Source organism: Dermochelys coriacea, chromosome 3, assembly GCF_009764565.3.
Source record: "Dermochelys coriacea isolate rDerCor1 chromosome 3, rDerCor1.pri.v4, whole genome shotgun sequence".
Classification (NCBI taxonomy): domain Eukaryota; kingdom Metazoa; phylum Chordata; order Testudines; family Dermochelyidae; genus Dermochelys; species Dermochelys coriacea.
In genome coordinates this window covers 110,532,538-110,559,011 of record NC_050070.1, presented here as the reverse complement: position 1 = coordinate 110,559,011, position 26,474 = coordinate 110,532,538, and the positions used below count along the sequence as shown (strand labels likewise).

Here is a 26,474-nt window from a genome sequence, read left to right as displayed (position 1 = left end):
TGATAGTTCTGTTTGTTATTGCTCTCCCTGAGACTTTATTTGCTCCACCCCCTTCTCTATTGCTACCTTCTTGGGCTAAAGAGGAAGCTGCTGCTGCTGCCATTTGTAAAGTATAGTGTATTGAACTGGACTCAGAACAATGATGTACAAAATATTTTTTCTTCTCCTGCAAAGTATTCTGGGAAAGTAGATTCTCCCTTGTTGAATGAAGTGGGAAGGGACTGCAAGGTGTGTGTAAGGGGTGGTGATTTTGATTTTTACATGCACAGGCATTTCCTTCTTGTCAGTCTTGAAATGAGTAAAGAGCTGCACAATCAGATCAAGTTTCAGAGTGAGGGGCAGGGGATGCAGAGGGGAAGAACAACTTATGCCCACTCTCAGAATAAAGAAATACAAAGGATTGGACAAAGTGACATTCCTCGAAACCTACAGAGGTACAAATGGGGGATGTAGTGTATGACAAAGACAAGAATTATTCATGCAGGAAATTTAGAATACTGGGTGATTCCTTCCTTCCATGTAAATAACTTCTGTAACTTCAGTTAATGATTTCATATTTCTTATGTAAATATTTTTCAACATTAAAAAGTAGGGGACACTATACATTGGTGTAAAAAGAAAAGGAGTACTTGTGGCACCTTAGAGACTAACAAATTTATTAGAGCATAAGCTTTCGTGAGCTACAGCTCACTTCATCGGATGCATTTGGTGGAAAAAACAGAGGAGAGATTTATATACACACACACAGAGAACATGAAACAATGGGTTTATCATACACACTGTAAGGAGAGTGATCACTTAAGATAAGCCATCACCCACAGCAGGGGGGGGGAAAGGAGGAAAACCTTCCATGGTGACAAGCAGGTAGGCTAATTCCAGCAGTTAACAAGAATATCAGAGGAACAGTGGGGGGTGGGGTGGGGGGGAGAAATACCATGGGGAAATAGTTTTACTTTGTGTAATGACTCATCCATTCCCAGTCTCTATTCAAGCCTAAGTTAATTGTATCCAGTTTGCAAATTAATTCCAATTCAGCAGTCTCTCGTTGGAGTCTGTTTTTGAAGCTTTTTTGTTGAAGTATAGCCACTCTTAAGTCTGTGATCGAGTGACCAGAGAGATTGAAGTGTTCTCCAACTGGTTTTTGAATGTTATAATTCTTGACGTCTGATTTGTGTCCATTCATTCTTTTACGTAGAGACTGTCCAGTTTGGCCAATGTACATGGCAGAGGGGCATTGCTGGCACATGATGGCATATATCACATTGGTAGATGCGCAGGTGAACGAGCCTCTGATAGTGTGGCTGATGTGATTAGGCCCTATGATGGTATCCCCTGAATAGATATGTGGACAGAGTTGGCAACGGGCTTTGTTGCAAGGATAGGTTCCTGGGTTAGTGGTTCTGTTGTGTGGTGTGTGGTTGCTGGTGAGTATTTGCTTCAGATTGGGGGGCTGTCTGTAAGCAAGGACTGGTCTGTCTCCCAAGATCTGAGAGAGCGATGGCTCGTCCTTCAGGATAGGTTGTAGATCCTTGATGATGCGTTGGAGAGGTTTTAGTTGGGGGCTGAAGGTGATGGCTAGTGGCGTTCTGTTGTTTTCTTTGTTGGGCCTGTCCTGTAGTAGGTGACTTCTGGGTACTCTTCTGGCTCTGTCAATCTGTTTCTTCACTTCAGCAGGTGGGTATTGTAGTTGTAGGAATGCATGATAGAGATCTTGTAGGTGTTTGTCTCTGTCTGAGGGGTTGGAGCAAATGCGGTTGTATCGTAGCGCTTGGCTGTAGACAATGGATCGAGTGGTATGATCTGGATGAAAGCTAGAGGCATGTAGGTAGGAATAGCGGTCAGTAGGTTTCCGATATAGGGTGGTGTTTATGTGACCATCGCTTATTAGCACCGTAGTGTCCAGGAAGTGGATCTCTTGTGTGGACTGGTCCAGGCTGAGGTTGATGGTGGGATGGAAATTGTTGAAATCATGGTGGAATTCCTCAAGAGCTTCTTTTCCATGGGTCCAGATGATGAAGATGTCATCAATGTAGCGCAAGTAGAGTAGGGGCATTAGGGGACGAGAGCTGAGGAAGCGTTGTTCTAAGTCAGCCATAAAAATGTTGGCATACTGTGGGGCCATGCGGGTACCCATCGCAGTGCCACTGATTTGAAGGTGTACATTGTCACCAAATGTGAAATAGTTATGGGTCAGGACAAAGTCACAAAGTTCTGCCACCAGGTTAGCCGTGACAGTATTGGGGATACTGTTCCTGACGGCTTGTAGTCCATCTTTGTGTGGAATGTTGGTGTAGAGGGCTTCTACATCCATAGTGGCTAGGATGGTGTTTTTAGGAAGATCACCAATGGACTGTAGTTTCCTCAGGAAATCGGTGGTGTCTCGAAGATAGCTGGGAGTGCTGGTAACGAAGGGCCTGAGGATTCATGTCGTCATCATGAATAGGTCGGAGTATGAACAAGAGGCTACTAGGCAGCTCTCCAACACCACTTTCTACAAGCCATTACCCTCTGATCCCACTGAGAGTTACCAAAAGAAACTACAGCATTTGCTCAAGAAACTCCCTGAAAAAGCACAAGAACAAATCTGCACAGACACACCCCTGGAGCCCCGACCTGGGGTATTCTATCTGCTACCCAAGATCCATAAACCTGGAAATCCTGGACGCCCCATCATCTCAGGCATTGGCACCCTGACAGCAGGATTGTCTGGCTATGTAGACTCCCTCCTCAGGCCCTTCGTTACCGCCGCAGCTGTCTCGGCGCCCGCCCGCCCGCAGCCGAGCTCCCCGCCGCAGCCTTCCCCCGGATTCGCCTCGCGCGCTAGCCCAGGGCAGGGGCGGCGGCGGCGGCGCAGCCCCCGCGCTTGGAGCGGGCGGGCGGCCGGCCCCAGGCGAGCCGGGAGATGAGCGAGAGTTGCGGGTGAGTGGCAGCCGCTGCTGGGGAGCCTGGGGGCTGGGTGAGGCGGGTGTTTGCGGGCCAGCGCCAGGTGAGCCGAGCGGGGGCGCTGCCTGGCCTGGGGGCAGAGTGTGAGACTCTCCCACGTTGCTGGAGCTGGGGAGCCCTTGCCCCTGCTCCCCATGCGCGCGGGGGCAAAGAGATTTCCTCGCCCCTGCTCCCCCCCCTCCCCCATGCGGTGTTACCGGGTATGCAGGACACGCTCCCTGCCTTTCCCTAGGAGTTTACAGGCTAAATGGTCAGGCGGCAAGAGTGGGACCCGCATAGGGATTGGGAGTCTGATGTCTAGGCTGCGGTGTCAGGCCAGGGTTAGTAGAAGTGGAGTTAGCAGACCCTGGGTTTGTTAACCTAGGGCTTGAGTGTCTACACTCATTGGTAACCCCAGATCAGGACGTGTTGAGTCCTTGGTCCCAACCGGCTGCGCTAGCATCTGCACTGCATTATAGGGGCCTGAGTTCAACCACCCCTATCCCAGGCTTCCTAGCCCTCTCCCAAAATGGGGCTGCTCTAGTCCTTTGTTCATGGTGCAGTGTGGGAACACTTGACTGTCACAAGGACAAAGAATGATGAGCTGTGGGATACTTTTGGTGAGTCCAGTAGGGCTGCATCTACAGTACAAAGCAATAAGGCTTGAAGTGTCCAGGCTTGCCTCCACTCACTCCTCCATGAACTCCTGGGACCCTGGTAGGGTTGCCAACTTCAGTTGGATGAATTCCTGGAGGTTTCATCACATGACTTTACCTTTAATTCTTAGAGACATAAAGCTTATGCTCTAATAAATTTGTTAGTCTCTAAGGTGCCACAAGTACTCCTTTTCTTTTTACACCAATGTATAGTGTCCCCTACTTTTTAATGTTGAAAAATATTTACATAAGAAATATGAAATCATTAACTGAAGTTACAGAAGTTATTTACATGGAAGGAAGGAATCACCCAGTATTCTAAATTTCCTGCATGAATAATTCTTGTCTTTGTCATACACTACATCCCCCATTTGTACCTCTGTAGGTTTCGAGGAATGTCACTTTGTCCAATCCTTTATAGCTGGGAGTGCTGGTAACGAAGGGCCTGAGGATTCATGTCGTCATCATGAATAGGTCGGAGTATGAACAAGAGGCTACTAGGCAGCTCTCCAACACCACTTTCTACAAGCCATTACCCTCTGATCCCACTGAGAGTTACCAAAAGAAACTACAGCATTTGCTCAAGAAACTCCCTGAAAAAGCACAAGAACAAATCCGCACAGACACACCCCTGGAGCCCCGACCTGGGGTATTCTATCTGCTACCCAAGATCCATAAACCTGGAAATCCTGGACGCCCCATCATCTCAGGCATTGGCACCCTGACAGCAGGATTGTCTGGCTATGTAGACTCCCTCCTCAGGCCCTTCGTTACCAGCACTCCCAGCTATCTTCGAGACACCACCGATTTCCTGAGGAAACTACAGTCCATTGGTGATCTTCCTAAAAACACCATCCTAGCCACTATGGATGTAGAAGCCCTCTACACCAACATTCCACACAAAGATGGACTACAAGCCGTCAGGAACAGTATCCCCGATACTGTCACGGCTAACCTGGTGGCAGAACTTTGTGACTTTGTCCTGACCCATAACTATTTCACATTTGGTGACAATGTATACCTTCAAATCAGCGGCACTGCGATGGGTACCCGCATGGCCCCACAGTATGCCAACATTTTTATGGCTGACTTAGAACAACGCTTCCTCAGCTCTCGTCCCCTAATGCCCCTACTCTACTTGCGCTACATTGATGACATCTTCATCATCTGGACCCATGGAAAAGAAGCTCTTGAGGAATTCCACCATGATTTCAACAATTTCCATCCCACCATCAACCTCAGCCTGGACCAGTCCACACAAGAGATCCACTTCCTGGACACTACGGTGCTAATAAGCGATGGTCACATAAACACCACCCTATATCGGAAACCTACTGACCGCTATTCCTACCTACATGCCTCTAGCTTTCATCCAGATCATACCACTCGATCCATTGTCTACAGCCAAGCCCTACGATACAACCGCATTTGCTCCAACCCCTCAGACAGAGACAAACACCTACAAGATCTCTATCATGCATTCCTACAACTACAATACCCACCTGCTGAAGTGAAGAAACAGATTGACAGAGCCAGAAGAGTACCCAGAAGTCACCTACTACAGGACAGGCCCAACAAAGAAAACAACAGAACGCCACTAGCCATCACCTTCAGCCCCCAACTAAAACCTCTCCAACGCATCATCAAGGATCTACAACCTATCCTGAAGGACGAGCCATCGCTCTCTCAGATCTTGGGAGATAGACCAGTCCTTGCTTACAGACAGCCCCCCAGTCTGAAGCAAATACTCACCAGCAACCACACACCACACAACAGAACCACTAACCCAGGAACCTATCCTTGCAACAAAGCCCGTTGCCAACTCTGTCCACATATCTATTCAGGGGATACCATCATAGGGCCTAATCACATCAGCCACACTATCAGAGGCTCGTTCACCTGCGCATCTACCAATGTGATATATGCCATCATGTGCCAGCAATGCCCCTCTGCCATGTACATTGGCCAAACTGGACAGTCTCTACGTAAAAGAATGAATGGACACAAATCAGACGTCAAAAATTATAACATTCAAAAACCAGTTGGAGAACACTTCAATCTCTCTGGTCACTCGATCACAGACCTAAGAGTGGCTATACTTCAACAAAAAAGCTTCAAAAACAGACTCCAACGAGAGACTGCTGAATTGGAATTAATTTGCAAACTGGATACAATTAACTTAGGCTTGAATAGAGACTGGGAATGGATGAGTCATTACACAAAGTAAAACTATTTCCCCATGTATTTCTCCCCCCCACCCCACCCCCCACTGTTCCTCTGATATTCTTGTTAACTGCTGGAATTAGCCTACCTGCTTGTCACCATGGAAGGTTTTCCTCCTTTCCCCCCCCTGCTGCTGGTGATGGCTTATCTTAAGTGATCACTCTCCTTACAGTGTGTATGATAAACCCATTGTTTCATGTTCTCTGTGTGTGTGTATATAAATCTCTCCTCTGTTTTTTCCACCAAATGCATCCGATGAAGTGAGCTGTAGCTCACGAAAGCTTATGCTCTAATAAATTTGTTAGTCTCTAAGGTGCCACAAGTACTCCTTTTCTTTTTGCGAAAACAGACTAACACGGCTGCTACTCTGAAACCTATACATTGGTGTAGAACAGTGGTTCTCAATCTTTGTAAACTACTGTTTTTCCTTTCCTTTCAGGAGTCTGATTTGACTTGTGTACCCCCAAGTTTCACCTCACTTAAAAAGCTACTTGCTTACAAAATCAGACACAAAAAATACAAGTGTCATAGCACATTATTACTGAAAAATGTCTTACTTTCTAATTTTTACCATATAATTATAAAATAAAACAATTGGGATATAAATATTGTACTTGCATTTCAGTGTAGTATATAGAGCAGTATAAACAAGTCATGTGACATTTTAGTTTGTACTGACTTGGCTAGTGCTTTTTATGTATAGCTTGTTGTAAAACTAAGCAAATATCTAGATGAGTTGATGTAATCCCTGGAAGATCTCTGCGTACTTGGTGGAGAACCACTGGTGTGGAACATGGGTAACATTAGGGCTAAAACAAATGATGTGCTTCAAAACTTGGGGGCAGTTAAGAGGTATGGGGGACAAAGTGTGAGATATCTTCATGTTATATGTGATATACCCTTACCAGGGTCCTGGAGCGCCACTGAGTGTTGTGCAGCTAGGGACATATCCAGCCTCCTTCCTTTTTCAGGAAGCAGTACCACTTTCTGTATAATCACAAGTGCCTTCTGAGGCACGGAAAACTGCATTGAGTAACAGGAAAGCAATTTACTGCACATGCATCTGCCTCCAAAAGATTTTTTTTTTTTTCTTCTCCAAATGTTTTTATCCACAAGCCTCAACCTCTGCCCTCTGTGGAATGCAAATCCAGCCACAAGCCAGGTTTTTCCACTTGTCTGTCTGTCTTTGCTTTTTACAAAAGCTCGAGGATGGGCTGATATGTTTGGGCCCAATACAACTTCTGACTTTATGAACAAAAAGGCTACAGCATTTTTTTTGGTGTTCATCTATTCCTAGTTCTTGCCAGTTTATATTTTGCCATGGTAAATGTGTTGTAAGAGAGTCTTTTATAACTGTGGATGTGAAGTAGCTAACTGTGTTTTGACACATTCTATAGCATCTATGCAGTCTGAAATTTCATGTTTCAACATGGGAGCTTTATGTTTTCCTTTTAAAAAAAAAAAAATCCTCTGGGGGCCAACTATTGCAACCACCACTCAAAACATTCCCATTGACTAAATCAGCCATACTACAATTTAAGGAATGTGGAATTATCCTTCTATACAAATACTGTATCAGGACAAACATCTCACTTCAGATAGTGGAGTCAGTTTTGATCCTGAATGTCTTTGGCTCTCATTGACTTCTAAGGGAGCTCTGTGCACATATATTAGGGGAGAATTTGCCTCATGATATTCTGTTTTTGTTTTTTGTTTTTTTTTAAACTATTCAGCTAGAGTTTAAGCTCTCTTATAAAGACAGCAAACAAAAAGTTAACTTTTCTGGGAAGGTGCAGTCGGGAGACCTAATTACTAGTCCAAATACTGCTCCTTCCTGCATGCCCTGTGTATCTCAATTTCTCCATTTGCAAAGGGGGCAAATAATGCAAATAACTTTTGTAGAGTGCTTTGAAATCGTTTGGTGAAAGACACTATAAGTATATTTTTAGGGTGGGAGAGTTAATATAAACTTTTGTTTCACAGGACTAATATTTTATTTAGATTTATAAAAGACTTTATAGATATCCATCCTGTGCTTTGGATACCCATTACTTAAATTAAAAAATACATAGCATAATATACAAGACTGCATCTCACCTTGACACACACACACACACACACACACATCCACATTAGTAAACCCAAAACCATTCAGCCCACCTCATGTCAAACACCTGGGAGGGAGGGGGTGGAGAGAAAACAATGTGTTTCACAGCATAACCAAAAAGCTGACATCCAGGCTCTGACCAAATGAGGGAGGAGCCAGTTCCACAGTTGAAGAACCCACTCAGAAAGCTGGTCTACATTTGTAGTGAGACAGCCCCAGCTTGAAGAGTGTCTGCTGTGGAACTTTGGCTCATGGAGAGAGGTATTCTCACAAGTAACCAAATCTACACTACAGATTTATATCGGTATAACTATGTCACTTGAGATGTGAAAAATCTGTATCCTTGATTGACATAACTATACTGAGCTAGCCCCTGGTGTAGACAGCGCTACGTCTGTGGTGTAGACATAGCCACCACCTCTTGCAGAAGCAGATTAACTCTCCTGATAGGAGAAGCTCTCCCATGGGCGTAGTTGTGTCTTCACTAAAGAAGTGCAGCAGTGAAACTGCACCAGCGTACGTGAAGACAAACTCCATGTCCCAACTCATTTAGTTGCAAAGTTAATAACACTTTGCACTTGATTTTCAGTTACTCCAGTGCTTGTGTAGTCACTTGCACCATTTGTAAAGTGAGTGTGCAGTGCTGTCAAGTCAGAATGACAGCATTTGACACCTACTTTGCATTGTTGTAAATGGCTACAGTCACTTGTCCTGCATCTTGATTTAGGCTGCTAGAATTCCACTTAAAAACCTATTGGAAGCCACTATAGATCCCAGAGAACGCTTCTGTCATGAAACTCCACTTAATAAGTCAGTTGCCATATTAGTAGTTTCAGTTTCTGAATGGTCTCGCTCTAGCTTTTAAACCAGAACTAATTTTTCTAGACCATATATTATATATAGAAATATATAAAATAAACTTAGGGCCACAACTGACAGCAAAAATGAGAAGGGAAGGGTATTTCAAATAGATTTTTAAGGACAGCAGGTCATCTAGTCCTGGGGTAGTCAACAGGCGGACTGTGGGCTAAATTCAGATTGGCAGATGCTCTTGAATGGACCCCAAAATCTTTTATTTACTTATTATTGTTTTTTTTAAATTATTTTCTCTGGAGTCTGGATCTTGACTATATCTTGGCCAAGAAATTTGGACCTTAACAAAAAATAATTTAGAACCCCGATCTTATTCAACCTCAGAGATTGACCAGATAGAGTGTCCATAGAGCCCACATAATAACTGTGTACTTTTAAGTAATACAGAGTTTGAGTATTTTAAAATCAGTGATGGAAGGTTAATATGTCCTCTCTGTATTACCTGTTTATAAACTAACATTTTTATTGGGGAGATGTTTCACATGCACCTTATTTTTCAAAAATACACACTAACCCACTAGTAGGGCACAGATTCATTCTTCCTAACTAAAGATAATCTTTAGCTCTTTGAATTCAATAATTTTCTCTGTAGTCCTGAATCCTCCAAGCATTGAGTGTCACAAGCACACGCATTCCAGCCCACCCTCTACACCAGGGCCTAATAGAGGGGAAGTGAGAATTCACCCACAGCCTTCTGTGACATCTTTAGACCATCAAGTAGTTATAGATAGTAATAGGGGTCAGAATCCAACCCTCCATTAAAAAAAAAAAAAGACAGAGACAATTAGTCTCAAATTCTTTGCAGTGGTAGATATAGGTCCCAATCCTGCAAACCCTTATGCACATGCTTAGCGGTTTCTTCCTAGTGTATGCACAACATGCCTCAAATGGCATGTGACCAGGATTCATTATCGAATTCGGTCCGCTGGTTGGATCATTAGCTTCCCCGGCTTGGGTTGGGTACTGAGGGGGAGTGCAATGTGAACGCTGATCCATGTCCCCTGTGTTTAGTTTTACAGATATAAATAGTATCTGTGACTTCACTAGAGCTACTCCTGTGTATGAACCAAAAGGAGTACTTGTGGCACCTTAGAGACTAACAAATTTATTTGAGCATAAGCTTTCGTGAGCTACAGCTCACTTCATTGGATGTAGCTCATGAAAGCTTATGCTCAAATAAATTTGTTAGTCTCTAAGGTGCCACAAGTACTCCTTTTCTTTTTGCGAATACAGACTGACATGGCTGCTTCTCTGAATCCTGTGTATGAAGTGTTTGTGGGATCAGACCCATATTTATTAAAGCACACGTTATCAGATGGTTTCCTGGTGGTCCCACATCAGTTTTATTTACATTAAGATGTTCTCATTTGGAATAGCCTTATTTCATTCACCTCTAATTTTCACAAGAGTTGTAAATGGACAGCAGTCTTACGCTCATACTCCAGCATATGGCAGTGTAGTACAAAATATAGTTTAGTCAAGTCACTAAAATAGCAAAGACTCTTTTGGTTCTTTTTTGCTAGTGCAAAAAACAAACTGCTTTTCAACTTCGCAGGGGTAGATAAATGTACCCCAAAAAAAAGGTATTCCAGGAAACGCCCCTTGAAAGCTATCTCAAGGATGCTGCTATTTTCCTGATAACAAGCAGCAAGTAAGAAAAGTTAAGACAGGAGGAAGGTTAGTCTGCTTTGAAATCAGTATAGGTAGCACTGGAGTTGAATTTAACTACCTATATAACAAAAAAAAGTTCAGGTAAATATTTTGTTTTCAATTTTATTTTATTGCCACATTGTATCCAGGAATTTCAAGTGGAGAGAGAGAGAAAGAGAACTCTGTGGGCTTGTCTACATGTACAGCGCTGCAGACTCATGCAGACATTAGTTATACATACTTCACGTTTTCATACTTTTGTTTACTGCCACAAGGGCTAGAAGCATACTTTTTTGTTAATAAATGCTTAGATTCTGACACCATAACATGATTCTGGTAGCTGGGCTAAGCTGCCTCCATCCTAATACAGCCCAAAGTCATATCTGAGCTTGCTCCCTCCCACTGTGAAAGGACCAGCCGAGCTTGCATATTAGATTTTGAACATCTGCACCATCAATAGTGCTGGTATCTCATTTGGGCAGAGCTTGAACATACCACCACATTCTTCAGTTTGAGTCCTGCTTCACCAGCTACCGTGCCTTAAACACAGCACTTTCAAAAGGTGCATAAGGGGTTTGATTCTTATCTCTCTTTTGTTTTCATGGGAATTGAGCTTCCAAAAATCCCTTACAGTTTTGAAAACCTTGGCCTAAAATGCCCTACTGGTTCCTTGGAGCTATTTTGGTACTGCTAGGAACTCCCAAATCAATGTAGTTTTCAGGTTCTGAATGTGTGTGTGTGTGTGTACAAAAAAGCATTATAGAATAAATTTAAGTTAAATTGGTCCTGCTCTTACACACATTTGTTAGCTTAAAAACATAGTCTGCATTACTGCTCCATGTAGAGAAGACTGGGTACAAGTAACCATTTCTGGTGTTCATTGGATAAACACCATTTTTTGTTTGTATTGGGGTATTTAATCAAATGTTTATTGATTAAAAGTAAAAAATTGGAAGCTGTCAGGACCCCAGCTACTGTGGGGAGGGAGGAAGAGCAGATCAAGGCCAAGGCCTGGTTGGAGCAGACATGAGAATGTGGTCTGAGTTCAGTCCACACAGGGTGATGGCCAGAAGCAGCAGTCCAATGTTGTGCCATAGGATCAAGTCATAGTCGAGCTTGATGAGCTGTATCAGGTCAGAGTCAAGTGAATCAGCTTAAGTAGGAACAGAGGCACGACAAGAAGTCAGGAGTGGAGCTGGGGCCAGGAACTGAGGGAAGGCAAGACATTAGGAGCAGAGTCAGGGATCAGGAACCAGGACTAGGACTAGGCTAGATACCAGGAGCAAGGCAAGGCCTCAGGAGTGCAGAGCAAGGTTTGTTTTCAGCAGCAAGCCAGGTATCTGCCTAATTGCGCAGACAGGCTGCAGGTGTTTGGCCCAGCCACACTATTTAAGACCTCAGGAAACACAGTAGGCTTTACCAGTAAGGACCTCCATGGGGAAGGACATCCCATGTTGTTTGAACCTGTAGAGATCATAGGCTGCTGTTTTTCTATTTCAACAGAGGTGGCAGTGTGGACACAGCAATTGTCCAGGAACTTGCAGATACAGGTTCCAGACCAGCAGATCCTCACAAAGCCCTGAACATAATTGTGATCCAGAATCTGATTTTTATTAAATAATAATTCTTCAGCCCTTTATTTTTTAGCAAAAATAATCTTCAAAATATGAACCCATTCAATAATCTGTGCTGGAGTTTGCAGAGAACCTGAAACAATAGCATTGAGTTAAGCTTGAACTGTCTCCAGTTTCTCTCAAAGGAGTGGGAATTCTGAAACAGCAATAATGTAAATATCAAATATGATTAAGTATTTCACTGTTGACTATTTTAATAGAAACATCCAGCTAATCTTTGTTATATAGTAGCAGATACTGAAGATGAAAGAGGGTGGAGAGAGAGAACTCGCTGCTAGAGTGCCTCCTCATAGCTGAATGTGGTGTACCAGGCTCTCGCCTCTCTAGTGTCCCTGACAAAGCTTCCTGTGACCCTGCAATGTTCTCTCTTCCCATAACTCAGCCCTCCAGACAGTCCACAATTTAGACCCACCTCTACTGGGGAACAAAATTCAATAAAATAAAAGGTTATGTCCTTACAAAAGGTCCTCAACCCAGTCCTCTCAGCCATTCTTAACTCCTTCCTCAGCCTCATGCCGGTAAGGGAACCCACACCCTCTCACTCCACTGGGCTCTAGTCCAGGGAATCTGTGACCAGCAGCCAAGGTCTGCTCTATTCAACTACTTGCTGCTGCATTCCTGGACTCTTTCCTACCCTAGCCTTCCTCAGGACTTCTCCCCTACAGCTTTTCTAGGTTCATCCTACTTTCAAGGCCAGGACACCCAGGACCTTCCTCTGGAATCGCCAACAAAATCCCAAAATCACAAATATAAACTTAAACCCATTTCCATGCTGCTTGGGCTTTATCTTTTGTCCCTGTCTTGTTTCCCTTGCTTTATTCCCCATACAAATGCCTCCCAGGGCTCACTATCTAGAATTCTGCTTCTTTCATCATGCATGCACCATCAGAGCCTGTGCTACCTAGTGGCCTCTCTGTCTTGCTCCTGACCTCCTGCTAGCCATCTCTGCTCAGGTAAGGATCTCTCAGCATTTGCTCTTCCCCTGGGGAAACTAGGAGAATAAAGCCCACTTTAATCCTACAGAGCAAATGCAGAATTTCTTCTTCTCCTCCTCCCTACAGCACTTTCTGTTCTAGACTTCCTGCATTTATAGTCACAACTCAGCTGGACTTAATCTCTAATTAAGCCTGTCACACACCCAGGTGCAACCTTGTACCCTAATTGGCATCTCAGGCCTATATTAACTCTTCCTCAGACTATGTGAGGTACATACCCCATCAGAGGGTGTAGGAGAGCAGTCAGTAGCTATCAAAGATTGTTAGGGTGAAGAACAAGGAATTCTCCACAAAACCTTCAAATTTAACATGATCTTTGACCTTGCCCAAGAAGGGGAGGGAAGGATATGATATTCTCTCTTCAACTCTGAAAGCCTCAATTACCTTCCTTGGTGCCAAAAAAACAAAGCTGGTTCCACACCTTACTGCATGCTAGCATCCCCAATTGTAACAATTGGTTAGGGAACAATCTTCAGCTTTCCTCATGGTAAGTTCTACAGTGTAATTACATATTTCCAAAGCAACCATCTGCAGTAGATTGAAGGTTTGGTAGCCGCATAACATTTAGAAAGCCAATATAAAAACATTACACAATTGATAGTTTCCTATGCGTGTTATTAACTAGTTGATAGAAGTCCATCCTTTGAGTGGATTTAACAGTCAACATCATATACTTGCTCACTGCTGACAATTTTCTTGGCTTAAGTCTTTTAAATGGGGCAGGGGGCAGGGATAGCTAAGTGGTTTGAGCATTGGCCTGCTAAACCCCAAGTTGTGAGTTCAATCCTTGAGGGGGCCATTTAGGGATCTGGGGCAAAAATTGGGGACTGGCCTTGCTTTGAGCAGGGGGTTGTGCTAGATGACTCCTGAGGTCCCTTCTAACCCTGATAGTCTATGATTCTATGAAATGCTCTACAGCTGTTGCCCTTAAATGACCTTAATTTCTCCAAATTGGAGACCTCAAACCAAACATGACCACTTCACAGAGGGAATGCTCTAAATTAGAGTGACCTTTTGGTGACTAGGGATAGAAATGTCAAATGCCAGTTTCTTTCATGACACAGTCGCCCATATTAAATGTATCAGATGTCAAGTTGGGAGCTAAAAAGGGCACATGATTGGTTGAAATCTAATAAGAAAGACTGATGATCTTTTGGTGATCTCTTATTGAAAGGTCAAAGTTCAAATTTAGGATTTTTTTTTTTAAAGTTCGTTTTGCAAGCTTTTCCTCTTCTGGAGTCTCTCTTTTCCATTATGAATTACAGAAATCCTGGGTTCTTTCCCTCTCCAATGCTGGAAAAGAAGCATGTGAATTAAATAAGGTTCAAGATTATACCTGAAAAGAGGTATATAAATAGGTGAATCCCATAAGAATGACTTATGATCTTTTAGTGACCTCTGAAGGAATGGTCATAGTTGAGATTTTGCTGTACTTGACATTTGAATAGTGAATGAGTGAACCAAATTTCAAGATTCTAGCTCAACAGAGACATGGAAAATATCTGTCCCTTGTACTCTTATTTCTCAGAGCTCCTTCATTCTATGAAGGTATTTGCTGAACTTTCCTTCTCCTTCGGCCACCCTACAGAGCTCTTGAGCTATGGGCCTTGTTATTCTAATACAAGATGACTCAGATTTCATTATTCCTTCCGCATTCCCCAGTACTTAAAAGAACCTTGCACAGAAAAGAGCCAATCTTCTTTTGTCCAATCGAGCTTCAGGTTTGTTTGCATCATTCAAGAGAAGAGCTATATTACTATGAAAGATGAAATAGCAAGAGCTAATATTTTACATAACCAAACTAGCATGATGAGTATTGTAGACTTAGTGCTACATTTTGGCTGCTAGTTTGAACAAAGGTGCAAGGAGCCTCTTATTACCAGTTCAAAAGCCAGCCAGAATGTGGACATTACTAACAGTCTCTAAGTAACAATTCCAGCTAGCACTCAAGATGAGAAAGGGTCTGATTATGTCTCTATTACTAGTCTTCAAGTCAGGGAGGTGGAACATCAACCCAAATTCTAGATGTTTGCAAACTTCCCATTTTGAACTCTCTCTTCTCTATCTGTGAAACAGATACTTCCACTGGGTGAAGATTCAGTATAATTATCTGTTCAGCAGGTTTCAGAGTAGTAGCCATATTAGTCTGTATCCACAAAAAGAAAAGGAGTACTTCTGGCACCTTAGAGACTAACAAGTTTATGATCAAATAAATTTTACTTCTCATTCTGTTATCATAGTGCTGCATGGTTGATTTATCTAATACAAGAAACAGGAAGAAAACAGCCAAAGGACTTTGGTAAATGTGTAATATTCTTGATTGTCAGGGGTATAAGCAGTCTTGGGAAATGAGGATTTTTCTGTCAGACCAAATACTCCCCAGAAAGGATGTCCCTAAAATTAGTATATTCTGACATCTTGGGAAGAAATTGTATTCTAATTCTTTTTGCTTAGAAGAAAAATAAATTCACTCCACAAATTGTAATTCAACTCTTCAACTATTATTTAAAGTCACAGGGACTAATTCTACAAGTTCAATAACGTAGTTTTAACACACATTCTCTGCTTCCATGATATACAAGTTCAGTGACAGGGTGGGTCTCCATTAGCATTTTTCAGGAAGTCTCCCACTGTTGCAGTTCCACTCATGGCAACATTTGTGAGACTGTTGGTTTTTTAGACAGTGTTTTTACTGCTGGGTTGGCCACCATGGCTCACTGCAAGTCTAGGTGACGTGGTAAAAATACATGCCCCATTCCTACACTAGTACTTCTACTGTTGCTAGCACCAGGGCAACTTAATCAGTGTTAGTGCAGGTTTCAGAGTAGCAGCCGTGTTAGTCTGTATCTGCAAAAAGAAAAGGAGGACTTGTGGCACCTTAGAGACTAACAAATTTATTTGAGCATAAGCTTTCGTGAGCTATGAAATGAGCTGGAGCTCATGAAAGCTTATGCTCAAATAAATTTTTTAGTCTCTAAGGTGCCACAAGTCCTCCTTTTCTTTTTAGTGTTAATGCAGTGATTGGAGACTTCCTGAAAAATGCTAGCATAAATAACGCTCGAGAGAGTTAAATGTTAACACCTGATCCATGGCACATTCACATGGGTGTTTACTGTGATCTTAAATTGGTCTTTTAACATCTGGGACCAAATTGCTGACTTATTCCTTAATGTCTTTAAGAGGAAAGGACATGAAAGGAAAGGAAAAGGTGTCTTATCACTGACAAACCCCCTTGTCGCTAGATGCAACACTCTCTCTCTTCTCTCACACCCCTTGCCGACAGTCTCTCCCACCTGACAGTGGCCTCTCTTTCCATAACCTAATTCTCCAACCAGATCATGGTTTAAGTTCACTGCTTTCAAGGTAATAGAAAGTCCAATAGAACAAGAGTCCCAGTGTTCCTACAAAAAGGTCTTCAGCCCTACCTCTGGGCTGCATGGTCCTCATACCCTTCTCTTAAAGCTCCCAGTCATAAATTCTTTATGTCTAGCTAGAAGTCTTTGCTTAGCAATATCCTGGATTAGTCCCAGTTCTGGGCACCACATTTCAGGAAAGATGTGGACAAATTGGAAAAAGTCCAGAGAAGAGCAACAAAAATGATTAAAGGTCTAGAAAACATGACCTATGAGGGAAGATTGAAAAAATTGGGTTTCTTTATTCTGGGAAAGAGAAGACTGAGAGGGGACATAACAGTTTTTAAGTACATAAAAGGTTGTTACAAAGAGGAAGGAGAAAAAATTGTTTTTCTTAACCTCTGAGGATAGGACAAGAAGCAATGGGCTTAAATCGTAGCAAGGGAGGTTTAGGTTGGACAGTAGGAAGAACTTCCTAATGGTCAGGGTGGTTAAGAACTGGAATAAATTGCCTAGGAAGGTTGTAGAATCTCCATCATTGGAGATTTTTAAGAGCAGGTTAGACAAACACCTGTCAGGGTGGTCTAGATAATACTTAGTCCTGCCATGAGTTCTGGGGACTGGACTAGATAACCTCTCGAGGTCCCTTCCAGTTCTGTGATTCTATGATTAGGAAGCATCAGAAGGTGGTGTTATCTACATGTTTCCTGTGGCAGAGTGTAACATTTCCTTCATGCCCCTTGGGTGCTTGTCCACATCTGGGGCCTGCTACAAGCTGATGTAAAGAGCTGCAAAAAAGGAAGTTAGTTGCTGCAGACAACCAAAAGTTTTATTGAGCCTACAAAATTTAGGAAACAATGCTGCATATTCTTGAGCACCATTTACTGGCATTTTATCTATCACTGTATACCTATATACCAGGGGTGGCTAAACTATGGCCCGCAGGCCACATCTGGCCCACACCGATTTAATCTGGCCCTCAAGCTACCACTGTGGAAGGGGGGTCTGAGGCTTGCCCTGCTCCTGCGCTCTAGCTGGGGAGCGGGGTCGGGGGCCGCTCCGTGCACGTGTGCTGTGGCTCCGCAAGGCTCCCGGAAGCAGCGGCATGTCCCCCCTCCAGCTCCTAAGCATAGGGTCAGCCAGAGGACTCTGCACGCTGCCCCTACCCCATGTGCCACCCCCACAGTTCCCATTGTCCAGGAACTGCAACCAATGGAAACTGCAGGGGCGGTGCCTGTGAACAGGCAGTGTGCAGAGCCGCCTGGCAGCGCCTCCACATAGCAGCCAGAGGGGGGACATGCCGCTGCTTCTGGGAGCTGCTTGAGGTAAGCGCCGCCCAGAGCCTGCACCCCTGAGCTCCTCCCGGCCCCCGCCCCCCCCCGCCCTCCAAGCCCCTCGATCCTAGCCTGGAGCACCCTCCTGCACCCCAAACCCCTCATCCCCAGCCCCACTCCAGAGACCGCACCTCCAGCCGGAACCTTCACCCCTGGCACCCCGACCCAGCCTGGAGCCCCCTCCCACACCCTGAACTCCTTTCTGGCCCCACCCCAGAGCCTGCACTCCCAACCAGAGCCTTCACCCCCTCCCGCACCCCAACCCCAATTTTGTGAGCGTTTATGGCCCGCCATACAATTTCCATACCCAGATGTGGCCCTCAGGCCAAAAAGTTTGCCCACCCCTTCTATATACAGACTTCTCTTTTATGTAACAGTCTTGTAACAGGCCAAAGAGACACAGCCTTCTCCACAACCCCTGCAGGTCACCTTTAAGATTGTATGACGCATCTTAAAAATATATATGCAAATAACCTGTGAAGATACCAAGACTCTGATCCTGAAGTCCTTATTTGGGCAAAACTTCCATAGAAAGTGAATAGTCCCTTTGCAGAACTGGAAGCTAAATCAGTGTAAAAAAACCAAAAAAACAAAACGGTGTGTAGGTTTTAAAAATTACAAACGATTGTAATTTTAACAAAATCTTATGGCATAGCTCACTAAGTTTAGACTCCTCTTTTTTATACTTAATGACAAAACAAGTACATGAAACAGGGCAGGAAATACATTTATGTGCACTGCTAGGTATTTGCAATATCAGTAGTGAGTATATGAAACTGAGGGATTCTAAAATAATTTAAGCAAGTTGTTAAATTAACATGTTGGTTTACATAAGGCAAATCTATTTTTATGATTTATTTCTGCTACAGAAATGGTTGTTGCATATGACCAGATCCAACCCCCCAGTCCCCCCCCCTTTTTTTTTTTTGAGCCGGGGGAGGTTCGAGGCATGATTGGCCTATATGGTAGGATGCAGGCATCTCTCTCTCTCTTCTTTTGATAACTTGAATCCTCATGTTTGGAAACTTGGCAACCTGTAGTGTTTGATTTCTTCATAGTGAGCTGTGTAGGAAAATGAAAGAAGATGATGTTAGAGCCAAGTCTTTTGTAAAATCACTGTTTAGCTCCAGAAGGCTTGTTGGCCTTTCCTGATAGTTTGTTGCAAGGGAGCACAATGCTTCAGAGAGACAAAACAAAAAAACTCTCTCCCCAGCCCCCTTCCCCCTATGTTGTCAAATAAGTTGAGTAAAGTTGTGATGAGTGTCCCTCCTGCTATCCTAAAATGCATATACAGCTTCAAATTCAAAACATTGAAAATAGTTTAGTTGATGTGCTGAGGAAGGACATAATCTGAGAAAATCCTTTTTCACATGATTTCATATGAATGGGTTTCTCATTTGCTTTGTTTTAGTTAAATCCAGAATTTGAACTGGTGGTCCAATATTGTTTATGCAGGCACACTGAAATGGAGATTTTCTTACCCTCTGCTTTGGAATATATATTATTTTAGGAATGTGTCTGGGTCTTTTAGAGAGACAAGGGGGGGGGTGAGAGGATATCTTTTATTGGACCAACTTCTGTTGGTGAGAGAGACAAGCTTTTGAGCTACACAGACCTCTTCTTCAGGTGTTCTAGGTCATTTATCATTTAAAAACTCACAATTTTAGGTACTGTTTTTAGTTTTAGTTTCATTGATTCCTATAACAACTATCTGCATATAATACCTCCTCTGTGGGACTTGATCCTGCAAGGTGAAGAGCATCTTGACCCTGATCCAGGACATGCTTAACTTTAAACACAAACTAGTCCCACTGAAGTAAATGGTCACAGGATACTGGTTAAAATAATCATGTGCATAAATGCTTTGCTGGATCAGGATCAGATGGCTCAGTACCTTGCAGGATCAAACCCTGGGACTGTTCCTGCAGTTTTGCCTGAGTAATGTGTCTGTCTACCTGGCCTGGGAGGCATGCTCCCAGCTGCATATAACCACACCCTAAGTGTCTTTGTATGCTATACTTAACAGCAATTTCATTAAGTTATATTTTTACCCTCCAAATACAAAATATAAAATGGTCTTATGATTATTGCAGAGACTCTCCTCCCGCTGAATCCTATTATTCGTTATCTAGTATATTATCAACTTTAAAAAATTATTATTACTATTACATATTACAGTAGCAGCTAGAGGCTTCACCCACTGTGGTAGATGCTGTACACACATACATAAATAGACACAGTCGCTGCCCCCAATGAATTTACAGCTTAAATAAACAAGACAGACAAAATGGGGGAGAAATGAAGTGTTGTCGTTACCAGTTTACAAATGGGGAAATGAGACACAGAGAGGTTAAGTAGCTTGCCGAAGGTCTGTGGCAAAAGTGGAAATTGGACCCAGATATCCTGACTTCTAGTCCTGGCCCTTAACCACAAGTCCATGCTTCTGTTAATATCTTATGAATTTAGGCAACTGATGTTTTTAGCATAAAAGCTGAAAACTTGGAGGGAAATAACCTAACTGATAGTTTTCTATTTTGTTAGTCAGATTTGTACACTTCCTTTTTTTCCTTTGGCTTCCTGGCTGCTAGGTTATAACTTTGTATTGAGGTTTTCTCTGATGTACTTGCAACTTAATTGGATTTTAATGTAACTTTTTAAAATTTATTCTACAGAGCTTCTGCCTTCCTTAATGAGGTAAGGATGAGCAAGTACCCTGCTTGGTACATCTATTGTCATGGAGACCTTGCTGGTCAGGGCAGAATACCATTAAGCAATCCAAAGGGCATAATGGTGGAAAAACCATGGTGAGAGTCCCAGTGCTGCCTCTCAGAACGGGGAAGCTTGTGTATGTGACAAGAGTGCAGTAATGGGCATGACCTTGGCCATTGAGTTTCGTATTTAAATAAGAAATTAGACTTAGGATGCCATTGGTACTTTATTTTAATCTGAATTGACACGGGCCTTTTTTAGCTAAAATAAGACTTTGATAGAGCTTTCTCAGAAGCAGAATATATTTGTCAGTATTTTGAGATTATTGCGAACTTGTGGATATGTGTATTGGTTAGTGCAGGAGATGGCTGGGTTTTATTTCCAACTTTGCCTCTCTGTGTAAGATTGGGCAAAACATAGCCCATTGACCTAAGCTCACTGAAGTCAATGAAAGTCTCACAGTCTGATCTTTGAGATCAGTGAATAATGAGGTGCTCAACACTATTTGAAAATCAAGCCATTATAACCTTTAGAGGTGCCTTTAAAAACTAGTTATAAAGAAAAGTATTCCACAGCAGCCATGTTATTTGTTTTAAAACAATACCACAAAACTATAAAAAAAAAAAAACTATGCACAACACATTAGAGAAGCTGAATCCTGAACTGCTTCACTACTTTCCACCCACATCATCTATCTCATGATTTCATGTTTTCCTTTGTTGTATATCTGTGTGATCCTGTATGGAAGAGATGCATTCCTCCCATGACATTTGAAATTCTTTAGCTTTGTCGCTTATAAATAAGATTTCCACATGAGGCAACTTCTGCTATGTCAACAAGCCCGCCTTCTAAAATTGAAATACAAGGTTTTCTGTCTGCTAAGTATCAAGTTATTTGCATAACCAAAGGAAATTGCAATCTGTTTTTTAAAATATTTTGTAGTCCCATATACTGAAGAAAAATCCTGTAGCAAATATAATTGACTCTTCCAGTAATTTAAGATTCCATGTTTAATGTTTGCTGTTCTATGCTATATACGATAGACCCAAAATACACACAAATATTCAGCAAGATTCACTCATAGAAAATGCTGATGTGTTATTCTTAACATGGGCCAAATTCTAACCTTCACATACACATGTGAAGCTTCCATTAACTTCAGTGGAGCTGTGCATGTGTCTCCAAAGTTAAAATTTGGTCTTGTATATTAGTCTCTTCCCATTAGAACTCTGTTAATACTTAAACCATTTCTACTTTACTATGATGATCCTCCCTTTTTATGAATTAAAGAGAGCAGGAACTGTATAAGAAGAAATTCAGACAAGCAAACACAAAAGTGTCCGATCGTTAAAAGAGGGAAAAACCAGCATGGAGAATCGTATGGCTCAGTACAATCAACAAATACCTGCAATACGGAAGGAAGATAAGGGAAGTTGGGACACCATAATCCTTATGAGAACAAATCCAAATTGTTGCTGAGGAGAGAGTTGGGGTCTACCTACACAGCATGTGTATTAGTATACACTTTTTTGATTATTCTGACCATTATATGAAACAATACAAACTAGTCTAAGGCCTGCTTACATAGTCTGTTAGAAGTGTGTAAGCTCCCACTGGCTGTTCAGCAGGGGAGTTTTGTAGGCAGAAGGGATGCAGAGGTAACCTATTCTGTGGGGGATGCAGTCTTGCTTGGTGGGGTAGAGACCTCTTATAAATGAAGTTCTTGTGCTGAGTTGAGCACCTGCCAGTAGATCCTGTTCCTCTTCTCTTCCTTTGCTGCCTACCCTAAGTTTGCAGTTATCCCTCATGTAGTTGCCCTACATGGGAAATGGTAGGGTGAATAGAATTACTAAATGCTACCTTTTTGCAGAGAAGATGTGTGTGTATGGGGGGGGGGGGAAAGGAGACACATTTCCTCTCTTCTTACTCACCACCTCCAATCGCCATGTGGAGGGGTTCTATACCCAGACAATGACTTGTCCTCACATAATTTCAGGGCTATCAGCAGGGGATGCTTGCTTCAGCCAGAAATCTCTACTGTTGTCAGCCAACCTGGGAGAAATGCTCTTTTCCAAGATGTCAGAAGGACACTGCCTTGTCTGGCATCACCCTCAGTTCCCTGGAAGCCAGGGGTAAGAGGCAGAGCCATTGGCTTCCAGCAACAGCATAATGATTGCCAACTACAACCCTTCTGTGCTAGTTTTAATACCACTGACATGTTACTGTTTTTCCTGCCTCACCATCCTTGCAGCTGCATTCTCTTGAACATACCACTTCTTTCTCTCCCCTTGGGCCTATTTCCTGCCCCCCCTGCTCATGCTCTTTTTCCATCCAGCCTTCCAAATGTCCTCTTCCTCTGTCACTTCCTCTGTCTCAAACCAATGTCATCAGTCCCCATGCCCAACCTCAAAATGTCTCAGAAGCATCTTATTAACAGCTCATTTTATTTTTAAAAGTGAGGATGAAATCCTGGATCAATTTAATTCAATGGCATAATCCTACTGATTTCAGCGGGGGCAGGATTTTACCCTTGATTTTTTTTACAATCGTGTCTCTGTACTCTCATCCACCACCTGAAACCTTTAAGGGTAGGTCTACACAGCAACTAGACACCTCTGGCTGGCCCATACCAGCCGACTCGGGCTTGCGGGGCTCTGGCTGTGGGGCTGTTGCATTGCTGTGTAATGTTGTCTTATTATTATTTGTATTACATAGCTCTAGACATCCCATCCAAGCATCCGGGACCTATTGTGCTAGGCACTATACAGACAAGTAACAAAGGAAACATGCCCCAGAGTGCTTGCAATCTGGGTGTTAGGGTACAATAGGTGGATGAAACAGGTAATTAGGGTGGGTGGGAGTATGAAATAACATGACAAGAGTTTAGCAGAAAAACAGAAGTCCCCAGATGACTTACAAAATTGTTAACACAGAATCTGATTCTGCTGTCCTTGACTCAGTCAAAACTCCTTTTGGCTTAGCCAGTGTAAGGACTCCAATATCAGGCACAGAAATAACAGATTCAGAAACAAAAATGGCAGTTAAGGACATAAAAGTTGAGGCATCAGGATGTGCTCTTTTAATGCCAAATGTTAACAAAAGATGGCTTATTTTGAGTAGTATTGGGTTCATTAAAAATAAACACTTTGACCATTAGGGAGTGTTTGTGAATTAAAGAGGGAATCAGTTCTACTGAATAAAGATTTTTACTTTTTTTTTTTTTCTCTCTCCAAGGTATGATATTCTTTCCTTATTAAACCTCTTTAGATAAGATCCCTCTGACTTATAAAGGAACTGAACAACTATTTAAGGGTCACTTCAAATTGCCCATGGTGATCCTTGCATTGTCAGACTCTTTCAACTGCAACAAAATTAACACATGAGGATGTATCTGTGTGTCTGTAGCTTATAATATGATTCTATAGTCAGCTCTACATATGATTGTCTTTTTCAGGGTTAAACATGAACACTTCCTCTATAGAAAACTAAATTTTTCCATTTCCTTTATTTAGGTTTCCTTTGCCTGATCTGTAAACATGTCCACTGATCTGCTATGTAAGTAAACTTCCCTCCTAATAAATGTTAGTACCACAGGGTTTTATTAGAATGGTCAAGTGTGCTCAGGACTGATGTTTCATTTTAAATTGAAGAACTATTTTTATGTTGATGTATTTTGTGAGACATCTGCAGAACGCTATTGTTAGTGAGTGAGACTACTCTTGGAATAAGGTATCACTCACCATGATTAAAGTAGTGAAAATCAGTTGAAGAACAGACCCAAATTCATTGAGACACCATCAACTTAAAAATCACACTTCTGTCTAAAAGTATTTTACCTGCTTTGGTTGCAAGTGAACCTAAGATTACAATAAGTTTCTTTCTTTCTTGTCTTCATTTGACAGCATGTTCTGTATTAATTGTTTCACTATTGTCAGTTTCCTCTCTTGCATACCTGCCTTTCACACAGTGACAGAGGGGAGACCAGAAGAAAAATAGAATTGTAAAACCACAATAATTGTCAGAGAGGCGCAAGGAAGATGTGGCAACTGAGACTATTTTTTTAGGCACACTTTTTTTAGACTGAGTAGATTTCAAGTTGATGGTGTCCCTTTACTTGATTCAAAACGAAGGATATTGCCTGGCGGCAAACAAGCTAATACTTATTCCTGAAGACCATAAAATTGTCTGCTGAGGACTGAGCTGTACGAGTGTGGCAGCGTTGGAGAATGTGATTACATTACAGTTGTCTGCTAACATGGTTAAAGCAAAACTGTTCTGTTTTGTGCTACATACAGCAGTAGCTCTCAATCTTTCCAGACTACTGTACCCCTTTCAGGAGGTTGATTTGTCTTTTGTACCCCAAGATTTACCTCACTTAAAAACTACCTTCTCTTTGAATCCTTCCACTGCATCAAGTTCAAGCTTCTTGGCATCGCCTTCAAGTCCCTACACAGCTCCATTCCAGCCTGACTTTTTTGACTTCTCCAAGTATTAGGCTACTTTTATTGTGATGCACCCTGCTGTCTCACTCTTCCAGTGGTTGGCTGTCTACATCTCCAGTAAACATCTGCTTTTTCTTCCACAAAGCCCTTTCTGAGGTGGTATGCAAAATCACTCTTCTGTCCTTTACATTCTCCTGCAAACCCACTTCATCTGTGGTGCCTATGATAAACTCTTGTCAATTAATTTCTACTTATTTTTTATATTCTATCCATTAATCTCATTCAAACAATAAAATACTGTGTGTCTGTCTGTCTATGCATGCTTAGTTATCTGCCTTTCCATATTTAGGTGAAACATGGTCATTAAAGAAGTGAACCATGGAAAAGAGGGGATGTGACCTCTACGGGAGGGAAACATTAGAAATGTATTGTATCAGATGTGAGTTATTTTTTCATAAAAAGAATAAAGGAAAAGTTAGATTTTTCTTGTTAATTGAAACCAGATAATAGACTTATATAGGCTAACAGTTGGCAGATAGCAACTAATCTTGGAGGTGATATACCTGCTTTAACACAGTTATTTGAGAGAGTACATTTTATGCATGCAGTAACTAATTGGAGCCATTGGTGGATGATTTAGTGCTTTTTAGCATGTATAGGAAAACTTCAGATATAAAAATTTATAATATATGTATATACTTGGTGATTTCATGTGTAACAAGGAAAACTCCCGGTTTTGGACTCCTAGCATCTTATTTTGCTGATTTGTAATTGACATCATAATGCTGCTGCTTTTGCTTCTGCTCCAGAGATTGTTTTCCTGGAAGCAGAGACTTTTTTGTGAGTCATGATAGACTGGCACAAATAGTGGTCCATGTTTGGAGCATTAGTTCTAAACCAGATCTGCCAGGTAGCAGGGAGCTTGCCAGCATGTATTGCTCAATTCTTGACACACAGTTCCCAGTCACATCTGAGTGTAATGAGTAATAAAAGCATGACTAATCTGTTTACCCCTAATTCAACTGTGATAAATGTATTATAATTACATTATTATTATTTGTATCACCATAGCGCCTAGGAACCCTAGTCTTCTAATGAACAAAATTGGAAGGTTTACACAAGAAACCTCCTGGATTGGAGTTGGCCCTGGTGATCCATACATTCATGATCTCCAGGCCTCATTCCTGTAATATATTGTACCTAGGACTTTAAACTGCTAACTTAGATAGTTTCAGATGGTTCAGAACACAACAGATTCTTTCTCAGCAGCACAACTTCAGTTCTCTACTCTTTTCTGTGTATTGAAATGACCCTCATCATCGTAATATCTAAACGTCTCTCTGTCATTAAGGTAGTTATCCTCCCAACAGCTCTGTGAGGTAGGGAAGTACTATTATCCCCAGTTTGTAGATAGGAAATTGAGGCACAGACACTAAGTGGCTTGCCCAAGATCCTACAGGACTTTTGTGACAGAGCAGGGACTAGAACTTGGATCTTTGGAGTTCTAGCCCCCACTCCCCAAGGCCATCCTTGCCTAGCTTCTTAGGGCCCATCTTCACTAGCCATGTCGGCAGTG

The 26,474-nt window shown here is 42.3% G+C and overlaps 1 protein-coding gene across 4 annotated transcripts in view; it reads left to right on the top strand.

The window, feature by feature from the left end:
* The first annotated feature begins 2,770 nt into the window (after nucleotides 1-2,770).
* PLAGL1 (PLAG1 like zinc finger 1) overlaps nucleotides 2,771-26,474 on the top strand; it is an 81,022-nt gene continuing 57,318 nt past the window's right edge. For 2 of the 4 annotated variants that reach the window (XM_038395388.2, XM_043511136.1), the window contains exons 1-2: nucleotides 2,771-2,919; nucleotides 23,969-24,011. In XM_038395388.2, coding sequence (XP_038251316.1) covers nucleotides 23,993-24,011 — 19 coding nt within the window. In that variant the 5' untranslated portion in view covers nucleotides 2,771-2,919; nucleotides 23,969-23,992. Of the gene's footprint in view, nucleotides 2,920-23,120; nucleotides 24,012-26,474 lie in introns of those variants that run through there. The other 2 variants (XM_043511138.1, XM_043511137.1) reach the window with 2 other exon arrangements.